Consider the following 12,217-nt stretch of genomic DNA (forward strand, 5'->3'; position numbering starts at 1 on the left):
AAACTCTTGTTCCATGAGTTTGACTGACAATTTAGCAAAAGCATTGATTGTTCCAGTTTGCAACCTTAGTGACTTTTATGTCATGAAAAGACTTGTAGGTAAAATGTCACTGGCAGGACATCTATAAACCAGGACAGTTGGTTGTCTTTGGAGGATGTCCAGTTCTGTATTCAGGATACAGAGCAAACTGGAAGTGCTGCAGATGTATTCCTTTCTACCGTTGTATCATTTATGTTACCTGAATTCATACATCCAACATGTTGATTTCTATTTCTGAAAATAAGCCCTTTATTTTTTGAAAGTAACCACTAGGTGGCTCAGTACCACACACATTTCACTGTAGTTTGACTTGCATAAAAACTTAAAGTAGAATTAAGGAAGAAATCGTTGGTTCTTTGTTGAGCACACTCTGGTCTGACCTACTTGTAATTGGTCTACTCTATATTTGAAATTTTCTGAGAATGCCATTTTAATCTTTGTAGACTACATCATTCTGCTGGGTGTGATGTCAAGGAGTATAGTGTAGCGATTCTCTAGTATACTGTGCAAGTGTAGCTGATGTTCCTTTTTCCTACTGTTGAGAAAAGAGAATAGAAACAACTTGGATTAAGTCAAGCAGAATGTCAACAGGTAGGATCTGAGAATATAAACTGGCAGTTGAGTCCCATAAACTTGAACAGGATCTTTGTGTGAACACTTGCTATGTGTCATTGCAGGATTTGAGTCTGAAGTCCCACATCACTGGCATTTCAGACGTGGAAATGAAGGTCTTCCACCCAGTTGCAAAGGAGGAGCTGGCATTTTTACTGAAAATGCTTTGCACAGTCTGAAACAGGAAGAAATAGAATCCAGACTTCTGGAACCATTGTCCTTTGCATCTATCACAGACTTAACCTCTCTCTCCTTGTCAGGTCAGGCAAATTAAAGCTGTTGTAATTTAATGCTTCCAGAAACAGGATGAAAACATTTCTAGTTTGTTCATTATAATTCCTTCAAGACAAATACGTGGTTTTGCCATATCCTAAAGAGTTGAGCATATTTTCTTCTTTTGCTGTATCCATTATTGGAGAGTTGACTGTGGAGATGGTAGAGTTTAGCTAATACCATTTGCCATTGACATAGCAGTTCACTTGTTAGTATGATTAGAGGGATAAATCTATTGAAGTGATTCACAGCTTGTAGGTATTCACTTTAGCATCTCCGTGGTGGGTCATGAATTGGGAGAAGTGTTGGGTCCAAAGGATCCATCCCCTTCTTCACTCTGGAAGGTTTCTGTGTTGTGGTGTCTTTTTCGTTTAGATTTAAGGTTTCTGGAGCTTAAGGCAAATTGTCTCATGAGGAGAACTATACCTAAAGTACAAATAAATAGTACCATTATAAGGCAATTTAAACGGAAGTTCTTTAAATGGACTGTAAAACACTCCGATATTATGATATCCAGATATAGCTTGGAGTTTCTCATTTTGAAATGCAAAACCAGAACAACTCCTGTTAAAAATTAGTACTGACATTGGCAAAAAACAAACAGGGATTGTCTGTTGAGCCTGGCATCTTGTTTACGCGTGCAGCCAGTGCTGCTTGTTTTCACATCTTTGCAATAATGTTGGTAGCTGACAGGGACAATGTTCTAAAAGCAACTTTTTTAAACTTGGTGGGTTTTGTCTTACTCTTAAGTGCAAAACCTTTATCAATGCAGCAGTTTGACACTGATTTCAATCACAGTCCTTCGGAAGTTTCAAAATTTTATTTTACACAATAAATACAACCCACGTAAAGAGTGGAGGTTTTCGAAGGGATTTAAAACACTTGAGAGCTTTCCTTTAGCACTAGTAAGGGAAGGATACTCACCTTCCTTACATTACTGTCAAATTAATTAAATGTGGAGTGCTTTGCACGTTAAACAGTGCTGGTTTTCCGATTGCCTGCAGGTTACTAGGAAAAGAAGTGTGGTCAAAGGTACGTAGTATTTGACAGGTTTTTTTTTTACTTCTGGAACAACTTGGTTTCTCTTGGGTGGTCCCTAGTGAGTACCTGCATGGCAGCAGCCATCTAAGCGGACTGTCGGCATTAAAGTCTGAAAGTAAAATCCGCGTGGTTATGCTGCTGCAGATGTGACTTTGGTGTGGCGCTGCCGGGGGAGCAGAGGGCTACGCGCGGCGATTTTTAGCGTGAAACCCCCGTCTCTTGGTCTGGAGGTGCCGCTCTCCCGGGCGGACCCGTTTTAGGCGGGAAAACGCCGGGCTGGGTGCTGGAGAGGCTGCGCCGCGCGGCTGCTGTGGGGAGAGGTTTTCCCGAAACCCCTCCTCTCCGCCCGGGGAGGTTTCCCTCCGCCCCCGCGGGGGCTGTGTGGGCCGGGCCGGGCCTGGCCGTCCCCTCCTCGCCCTCCCCTCCCCTCCGCGGCGGGGCGGGCGGCTCCGCTCCTCCCCGGGCGCTGGGGCTGGGCGCCGGGGCCGCGATGCGGGGCCGGGGCTGCTGGGCGTGAGCCGAGCCATGGCGAACGTCAAGGTGGCCGTGCGGGTCCGGCCTCTGAGCAAAAGGTGCGGCGGGGCGCCGAGGGGGGACGGGGAGGTGCCGGTCGCCGGGGTGCCTGGTGGTGCTGTCACCGGGGACGGGATGGCCGCTGTGGGGTGGCTTAGCTGGGGCTGAGGGAGGGGCAGCGGGCGCTGGGGAGCTTAACGGCGGGGGACGAGCAGTCGGGAGGGCTTCTCTCCGCGTCAGTAAATAGCTTGGAAAGTTTTCTTGGAAAAGTCGCCAGCTGGGGCTGTTAGGCTGACTTCCCTCTTCCCGAGCTCCCCAAAATAGGCCAATTGTCATCCAGTGTACGGGAATCTTCCCCCTTTCGCTGTTGCTGTTTTTTCCAGCGGGAGGCAGAGCCGGATATTCCCATTGTCGCTCAGCTCCGCTCCCTCCCCGGCTCGCTTGGCTCCAATAGAAATCCCAAAAGCTGAATGATACGGCGTGAAGGCAACTCCCACAAACAAGAAGATTCCGTAGCACAGTGCTCTGGTGTTGTTTGGATATAATACAGAGTTAAAACCTGGCAGACTTTGGAAATTCGGGGAGGAAAAGAAAGAGAAAAAGTAAGCAGCCGTAAGTTCAGTGGCTGGCAATTTACTCCTCCTGTTAGAGAAATGCTACAGCACTTCAGGCAGAAATGGTTTGAAACGTGGTATGAGCTCTGAGGGCCAGTCTCTGATTTGATGCTGCCTTTCTCTTTAGCGTGAGTCCCTCATGTTGTCTTCTGACTGCCTTGACTTCTGTGATAAATAACTCTTTTCATGTTGTACAGAAAGTGATTCTTGAAGAGTTGCCCAGCCTGAAAACTAGCCTAGTCATTTAGCCGGCGATACAGTAGCGTATTTTGCACTTTTAAATTCTTATTTAATGTCTATGGATTTTTTTGCAAGACAAGATACCAGAGACCGTTGAATAAAATTAAAACCCCCAAATCTTCTAGTCTTAAATATAAAAAGGGAAAGGTAGGAAGTAGTTTACAGGTTTTCAATATATTTTACCTTAAAACTAACTGATTTTAAAAGTATTTCATCCATAATTCCATTAAAAAACAGATTGGGTAATATTGTTCTGATTTATTGCACAGCTGTGAATGGAACAGATTTTAATAGATACTGGCATATTGTAAGAAGAGTTGCAGCACAGAAGTAAGCTAAGTTTAGCCTTTCATTGCTTAGTGTTGCTTTAGTGTTGGAGATATTCTTTGATTTTTATTTTCTTCTGTATTGTTAGTCATTCTTAGCATTTACTGGTTAAATAAATTGCCATTATGCTCTCCAGAAATAAAAACCAGTATGCAGTTGCTAAGTATTAATATTAAATGACAACTTGGTAATGGTTATCCAGACCATAGGGCCCTTTTGCTTCAGTCTTGCAGAGTTTAGTGGAGATCGAAAGTATTTAAAAGTCCGACATGGTGATATATTTCATTGTGCAGTCAATGACATACTTGTTTCTTCCACAGTAGCATTTGGCTGCCTATTTGCAATTATGTAGTGGACTTAGTATAGTCTCCTGTAGATTAAGTTAAAATGAGCGTTTCTTAGCAGCTGGGGAAGAGAGGCCAAAGACTGAATCGGCAGGGGTGTACTCTTCCCTCTCACCAGATCCTCCTTGGTGAGGAACTTTGCACCACATCTGTCTTAATGTTTTTTTCCCTGATGGGTAGCATTAAGCAGTGCATAACAGTCCGTATATCATTATAGCATTCCACAGTGCCTATAACTCTGTCAGATAAGGTGTGATAAGCAGGAAAACCTTCAACACAAGTCAGCATAGGCCAGCTGTTTGGTCGGGAGTGTATCTTGGAGAGGAGAGTGGGATCAAAAAGGTGGACAGCCTCCTGCGCGTGGGAGAAACTAATCTGGCGCTGAAATGGAAATGTTTGTACGAAGGTGAGAGTGGAAACCCAGGAGGTAACATGAGAAGAGACTGTTAAATAATTCCATCTACTCAACCTGTGGCAGCGTAACTGATGGGATGGGGAGGCTGAGACCAGTCTTGTGGTATTTGACCCCAAAGGCAATAGGTTATTTATTCCTTGTACTGTGTTGCCACAGCTGAGGTCAGCAAAAGCGTTTCAAGATGGATTTTTATATTTTATAAAAGGCTCTTTATGAAGGCTCCGGCCAAAAATGTCCAAATGTAATGACTTGGAGGCAAATACCAAAGTTACGAAGGCTTAAAGTAACCTTGATAGAGATTGAAAGTCCCAAAGCTCTCAGAGGGGATAAGTGCCTGCTCTTTCTATTCCAGCTTTTTATACCACTTCCATATTGTGGTCACACAAGCCTCTCACTCCCTCTATACAACACACGCCATGATTGCCTCTAACAGATACCCATGTTGCCAGAGCTCCTAGGATCTCTTAGGTGCTTTAAAAAGAAAAACTTCCTGCATAAAAATTTCAGTTCAACTGGGTTGCAGTACTGTAATGTGTACAATTGCAGTTCCATCCAAAAAATATAAAACTTTTTTTTTAAGAATCCCAAAAATTGAAAAGCTGTGGGCAAAGGCTAGAACTAGAGGGTTAGTTGGTTGTTTCTAGACTATCGCACAAACTTTACTTGCTCATTGCTTCTTTAAATTTAGTTTACAATGGCAGATGAACATTGGTTTTGCATCTTAAAATTTACAGAGTATTCAGACGTTAAAAGGTGTTAATACAGAAATTCATAAAATCCTGCTTTCTGTTTAAAGTTTCCAATTTTTATAAACCATATTAATCACATCTGCAACTTGGTTATTTAGCATGAGGCAAAGAGTGGTCTTTTTGTTCTGTGCCTGTACAGCACCCATCACAATGCATTCTTTGACAGAGAGCTCCTATGCGCAAATAATCCCCAATAGTTATACAGTGAGTACAGCTATACAGAACGCAGAAGTTTTTCCTTTGCCTAAACTTTAAATAGCTTGTAGCCAATGTTCTTCATAACGCCATCAGTCATTCTGTAACCGACTAAATGATTTTTTTGTCACCAAAATGTTGTCCTGGGAGTAAGTTCCCTCAAATGTGTTCCCTGGAGTGGCATAGCTTTAAAAAAGTCTTTATTATACATTTACTATTCTACATACTAAAAAAGATCTGTTACTTTGTGGTTACATGGATACTTGTTCTGTGTAAATACATTTCCCCCTCAGAACGAAATATGGAAGCTTGCATGGGCGCTATGAATTGACTATAGCAATAGGTAATAATCAGGTATTAAGTAGGAGCTGGGAACTGATGAAATCCCTTTATGGTTTATTTCTGGACATCCTAATGCTTGGTCTATTAGATATTAAACTTTTGTCAGGAAAGTGTGATGTTATTTTTGGCTGTCACTCAGAAGCTGTTGATGGCAACGCTTTCAATGCTAGCATGTAACTATGTGAACTAGGAATGTTGTTTCTTTTTCTTTCTTATTTCTGCTGTGGAGTATGCCAACATGACGGTCTGTGGTGTGGTGCTGTGCTATCAGATCTGATCCTCCAGACCTGGAAATAGTGTGACTGGCTGAGAAAGAGGGTACATTACCCTTCAAGTATTTCAGTACAGTTCAGTACCCTTGTGCCTCAGTAGCTCTCTTAAAGCTGTGTTGGGTATTTGTATGCTACAGTAACGCTTGCATGTCCTTTGACTATTTATGTAAGCCAGCAGAAACCAATGCTAGTTTTTATGTGCTGTTAGTTTCAAAAGTGTTTGTCCCTGTGGTATCCCATCACAATTCCAGTACCTGGTTGTGGCTGGTGATTGCTCTTAGGCGGACCTCAGCCCTGTATTATATGAGAGAAGGAAGGGAGGGCTGCGTTTGTGCATGAGAGGCCCTCTGGAAGGGGAGCAGTCAATGTGTCCGGGACAGTATAGCCGGGATCAGGATGGAGCACAGCTGCCTCATGCCTTTTCCTCCATGATCCACTTCTGCATCTTCTGCTCTGCATCCAGCTGGTCTCAGTTCACTTCTGCACACTTGTATTCCCTTGTCTCAATGCAGTTTGAGAATTGCTATGTAAGTAGTCTTAAGGATGGGAAAGAAGGGTTTTAAAAAAACAGTGCTCTATACCACAATGAAAAACCTCATGCATTACTATAGGATTCTCTTTTTAGCATGCCCAGGTGACTAGAAGACATTGTATTTCTTCATGGATTGTGCATTGAAGCGTGGGTAAAGTCATTCACAGCAAGTTTGTTTAATTGAATTGTAAAATTATAGTGGTGTTAAGTTTAAAAACTTGATGTTAGGGCATGCAAGTTGCCCTGTGATGCTTTTTGAGAGTTTAAAGTACTTTGCTGGGCTCTGAAATTTGGGAGCTACTTGTGCAGGACCCAGCAAAATGGAAGACATTCTCCTGTTGAATACATCTTCTCCACTTTTCAGCTGCCTCTGTGGCCTTGAAAAGGAGAGACTGCCAAGGATCTCTTATTTGAAAGGGTCTTTCCTGGTCTCTTTAATAACTCACAAACAAACTCTCCCATCTTCTATGAACCTCATAGACATGTCACCTGAAAGAGCTGCTGAACAGATTAATTAACTTAAAGGCTGCCCTTTGCCTTTCTCTGCTTTGCATTGTTTCCAAGCTGTAACTTGAAGCCTCCTGCCTAGCTGTTTATTTCCCTATCCCCTCAGGAGTTCCTGAGCTTGTCCTCCGCACATTGGCAAATGAGAGCATCAAAGAAAGGTCGGGGTAGTCCCAAGAGGCAAAGCTGAACCGCCCTTCCAGCTGTGCAGGTGTTTACTGTCAGAGCTTGAGCTGCAGCAGGTTCTCCTCGTTACTGTTGCTCTGTATGGCATAGTCCTCTAATCAGCTTCCTGGGATGCAGCAGGTGATGAGGCTTGAGGGTGGGATAGGGGGGGAGGAATTAAGTTTGAGCTCCTAAGAACATAGCTGACAGGTGTGAGCAAGCCCCAGGCTGGGAGGGAGTTGTCTCGCATGGTAGGGAAAGTTTCTTACAATTTCCAGAAACGAGCTCAGTGTGCCAGGCTAACCTGAGCAGTGCACTGAGCGTAGCTGCAGTGAACAGGTAAGGGAGGAGCTCAGCTGATTGATGCGTTATGATATAAACATGTAAAATTCCTTCCTATTCAAAAGGAAAGTTATATGGAAAAATAAAATTAAACATCATTCTGGAAATGATGCAAAAGTAAATCACTGTTGGTTTGTGCTGGGTATGCCTTTATTAATCTGCTGCTGGGTCAGCTTCATTAACTAGTCTCTGTGCTGTGGTCCGCCTCATTTGCTTTCTCTAATCAGACTGTGGTAAGTAAAAGGAAGGATTATTATGTAAACAAGACTTTTTGCTGTGTATAACACAAGAACTTAGGTAGAGCAATATTGACTACTGCTGAGAAGAGTGCTAACTTGTAGCAACTTTTGTAGAAAACATTCCTTGAATCTTATGCATAATTGATGTTAAATGCTGTATCAAAATAAAATTAAAGCAACAGCAGATTGGAGGTTATTGTTGTTTTCCCTCTTATCCCCACCAAAGCAAATATAATTTTACTTATTCCAGCATATTCCTTTTAAAATGTTTATTTTAAGCTAGTTGCTCAGTGCTGCCCTTTTTAAGCACTTTTTGAACCAACTCTGTTTAGGTTGCTGTATTGCTGTCTTAAAACTTCATAATGCCAGGGGTAAGAGGAACATATTTTAAGGAAAGATAGCCATAGATATGTAGGTTAACATTTCAAAAGCTTTTCCAATTATATTAAAAAAAAAAAAAGAAGCCATGACCCTACTTTATTCAAACTGTTGTTGTGATACATGACTTCAAATGTATTTGCTGTGAGTGTATAATGACACAAGATATTGGCATCATTAGTACTCATACAGCTTTTTTTTTTGTTTACAACTTCAAATTCCTCTTAAGTTAGCTTTTCTGTGCTTTTTGGATAGTGTTTAAAAAGTGTTTGTACTTATCTTTCTTGAAAGAACAGTATTTGCAAGGAGAGAGCATTTCTTTTATATTTCTAAAGGTAGATGAGAGGATTTTTTTCTCCTTTTTGGTACTTTTCTTGAGGTGACTTAAACTTTGCTCTGTGACCCAAGTGTGTGTTGGATAAATTAGCTCTCTGTTAATGGAATATTGCCATAATCTCTATTAACTGCTTTACTGGATGTAAATGGAAATAAGTTCCTTAGAAATCTTTATATATTTTATGTTAGCACAAGAAATATACTGCAGTCAAGAATTCTCTGGAAAATGGATGTAGTATAATTTTGGTTTATAGGTATTTACCATATGTTCCACATGGATGTAATTTTCAAATACAAGACAAAATACCACTTTCTTTGAAGAAAATGACAAAATTGTCTCTCATTTCAAAGACACCAGAATGTATCTGTGAAAAGAAAAGATATAAATATAGGAAAAAACAGGTAACAGGCAAGAGTAGAAAACACCTTTTAGCTTGCTTAGGACTGTGAGATACTTCTTAGGCTATTCCAAGGTTTAGACTAAGGCAGGCCATTGAATGCAGTATAGTGAAGTGTCTTTCTTCTACCCTGACCCTGTTTCCTTAGCATTCTCAAGCATCTATTTTAGTATATATATTCCTTGCTACCTTGGTGCTGTCATCCTCTCACACCTAGACAAATGGCTGGCTTTTATCTGCTGTGATAGCTGAGTGAGTTTTGTTCCTCTGTGTCAGTCTGTTACACGACAGTCCCTTTCTTCACGTGGTGGTAGTCGAATTCTGTCCCAAAAGCTGTGGGTTTTGAGATTGGTACCTTATGGTGGGAAAGAGCTGTCTCAGGCCTCTAGAAGTTGTTGTCTGAAAATCTGTACAAACTGCATTGGTTATGCATTGCTCATGATTACAAGCTTTTTTTCCCCACAGAAGAGCTAGGATTTTTAAAAGAAAAGTTGAGATTCTAATTTTGTGTTTATAGAGAGGAGGTCTCTCTCCCAAACAAATGTATTTTAACATTTGTGTATCCTGTTTTGTAACCTAACCTATTGTTAAGGTTATCTTGACATCTTTTCCTCTCTCTCTCTCAAATTAGTTATTTTGCTTTGCCTAGTCTATTATTTAATGTTTCGTGTAAACTATCATTGAGGTGACGGCTCTTTTAGTATCTGTACTTGGCACTAGCACGTGGTTTTTGTAAGTCATATCTGTGTTTTTGTATGGGTACTGCATCAGCACCCTTTCCTGGGTGTATTCTTCTTGCAGTTGCATGAAGCAAGTTTTCTAACTTTGGTAAAGGGCAGGCTTTTTAGCTCTTTAAAAGGGCAGGACTCTGCATGTCCTGAGTGGCCACCACCACCCATTCCACAGAAGATGATGCTTCTGCTGATTTTACGTGACAATACGTTGTTTGTACTTATTTAAGGCAGGAGCACAAGGTGCTAGCTGCTGGCAGTTTACTTCCCAGAGTAAGATGCTGACTGTCTCCTCTTCTTTCACCTCCCTTGTTGCCTGTGCAAAAGCAGCTACAGCCATGTCCTAAAACAACAACAGCAAAACCAGCTTTTGGAAGCTTTCTAACTAATATTTTGCATTTACATAGAATACTTCTCCTCCCAAGTTCTAAGAATGTTTTGGAGCAGGGATCAGATTTTTTGTATGCAGCAAAGAAAAATGGGGCACAATGTGATTAAACAACCTGGCCAGAGCCATGGCTGTGCTGGACCGTTTCATTCTCTAAGACCACATACTCTGTTTGAGAGAAGTTGTAGTAATGTAAGATGACATGACTGCATGCATAGAGATTGCTGCGTGTCTCCCCTAGGGAATGGTGCAGGGGCTGGATGCTAGTCTTGTGGAAACTTTGTGCAGTACATGGTGAGGCACCACCACTGTGCACAGCAAATTTATGTGAGTTTTGGGTAGGATTTCCCCTCTTTTCTTTATTCCAATGCTTTATGTGAACTGTAAAAAGCAGTGCACTTCTAAAATTTTCCTGCCATCTTCGTATCTGTAGCATAGCTTTTAAACAAAATAATGGAGTTTTGCACCTCTCTGTTTATAGAATTTAAGGGTTTACTGTAGTAGCTGCTTTTAATACAATGAAAGAGGTACCTAAGCAAAAAAGATGAGGCAGTGCATAGCAGCATTCAGTGTCACAGTCGTTTATTTAACCGTGATCACAGATTGAAGTTCTGTCCTGGTGGAATGAAGACAGACCACTGTATCCAAATTCTGGTTTGCATGGAAATCACGGCATTTGCACAGAATTTCTTTGATGCAAAAGTCCATGAATTATATTATCATCTCATTACTCAGTAAACAGTTGGGAAATCAAGGGTGGATGAAACTGGACTGGCTGGACTGTAGCTTTGTTTTAAATCCTCCTTATTTCATGCTTTCTTAAATGCTGGTGGTATGACAGATGAGAAGACTTTTTCCTCTCCTCTTGCCTGAAAGAGAAAGCATCACTATTCCACAGCTGTTGAAAGCACTGATGGATCATCAGAAGTATTTGACATGGATTGCCCAAGGAAGATGCCTGACGCTCTTGTTCTAGCAGTACAAGACTTCAGAGATGGTGCAGACAGGAACGCTTTTCTTGTACTGTGCCATGCACATGGGCAGGATCCAGCAGGGTGCCCAGGTGGCCAAGAAGGCCAACAGCATCCTGGCTTGTATCAGGAATAGTGTGGCCAGCAGGAGCAGGGAAGTGATTGTCCCCCTGTACTCGGCACTGGTGAGGCCACACCTGGAATACTGTGTCCAGTTTTGGGCCCCTCACTACAAGAAAGACATTGAGGTGCTGGAGCGTGTCCAGAGAAGGGCAACAAAGCTGGTGAAGGGTCTGGAGCACAGGCCTTATGAGGAGCGGCTGAGGGAACTGGGGTTGTTTAGCCTAGAGAAGAGGAGGCTGAGGGGAGACCTTATTGCTCTCTACAACTACCTGAAAGGAGGTTGTAGCGAGGTGGGTGTTGGTCTCTTCTCCCAAGTAGTTAGCGATAGGACAAGAGGAAATGGGCTCAAGCTGCACCAGGGGAGATTTAGGTTGGATATTAGGAAAACTTTCTTCACGGAAAGGGTAGTCAAGCATTGGAACAGGCTGCCCAGAGAGGTGGGGGAGTCCCCATCCCTGGAAGCGTTCAAAAAACGGGTAGACATGGCACTCTGGGGCATGGTTTAGTCTAGTCTACCCTTGCTTGGTTTAGTGTGGACTTGGTAGTGTAGGTTAATGGTTGGACTGGATGATCTTAAAGGTCTTTTCCAACCTAAATGATTCTATGATTGCAGAGCTTACTGTGACTGGGAGGCCATCCTGTGCTTCCTCTCCTACCTCATGAATATATATATCAAAAGTCTGGTACAATCAAGAAGACTTTTAACTGTTTGAGCAGGCCTGTATCTGAAAAGAGCACTGACAGTGCCTCATGTTTAACTCTGCACCAAATATTCCTATTTTTGTTGCTACAGAATGTATTTGCAAAGAAGAATAGGGGGAAACCACATGAGGATGATGGTGATTTTTGACTATCAGATTGTGTTAGCGATTATCAGAGCCAATGAAAGCTCTATGCAGCTAGGAGTAGCCTTGAAAGATAACTTGAGTAGCATGTCTAATATAGCAGCGTGCTGTCTTGGTGAACTCTGTGTACTTGGCTTCAATATAGATTTTGAAATTATTTATAAACATCTGTTCTGAATTTGGTAGGAGGATTGCTGACTGGGTGTGCACTCCTCTTTTGCAAGACACAGTAAAACAATTATGACTTAAAGAGAAATATCCAAAATAGTATTGGGTAGTACTAAATAAT

At 42.0% G+C, this 12,217-nt stretch overlaps 1 protein-coding gene across 1 annotated transcript in view; it reads left to right on the forward strand.

Moving 5' to 3' along the window:
* Positions 1-816: 816 nt before the first annotated feature.
* The window catches only part of STARD9 (StAR related lipid transfer domain containing 9), a gene marked incomplete at its 5' end in the record, with an annotated part of 117,701 nt that continues 106,300 nt past the window's right edge, over positions 817-12,217 (forward strand). The window contains one exon of the mRNA XM_075713029.1: positions 817-911. Within this exon, the coding sequence (XP_075569144.1) occupies positions 817-911 (95 nt within the window). The remainder of the gene's footprint in view (positions 912-12,217) is intronic.

Source organism: Pelecanus crispus, chromosome 6 (assembly GCF_030463565.1).
Source record: "Pelecanus crispus isolate bPelCri1 chromosome 6, bPelCri1.pri, whole genome shotgun sequence".
Lineage (NCBI taxonomy): Eukaryota > Metazoa > Chordata > Aves > Pelecaniformes > Pelecanidae > Pelecanus > Pelecanus crispus.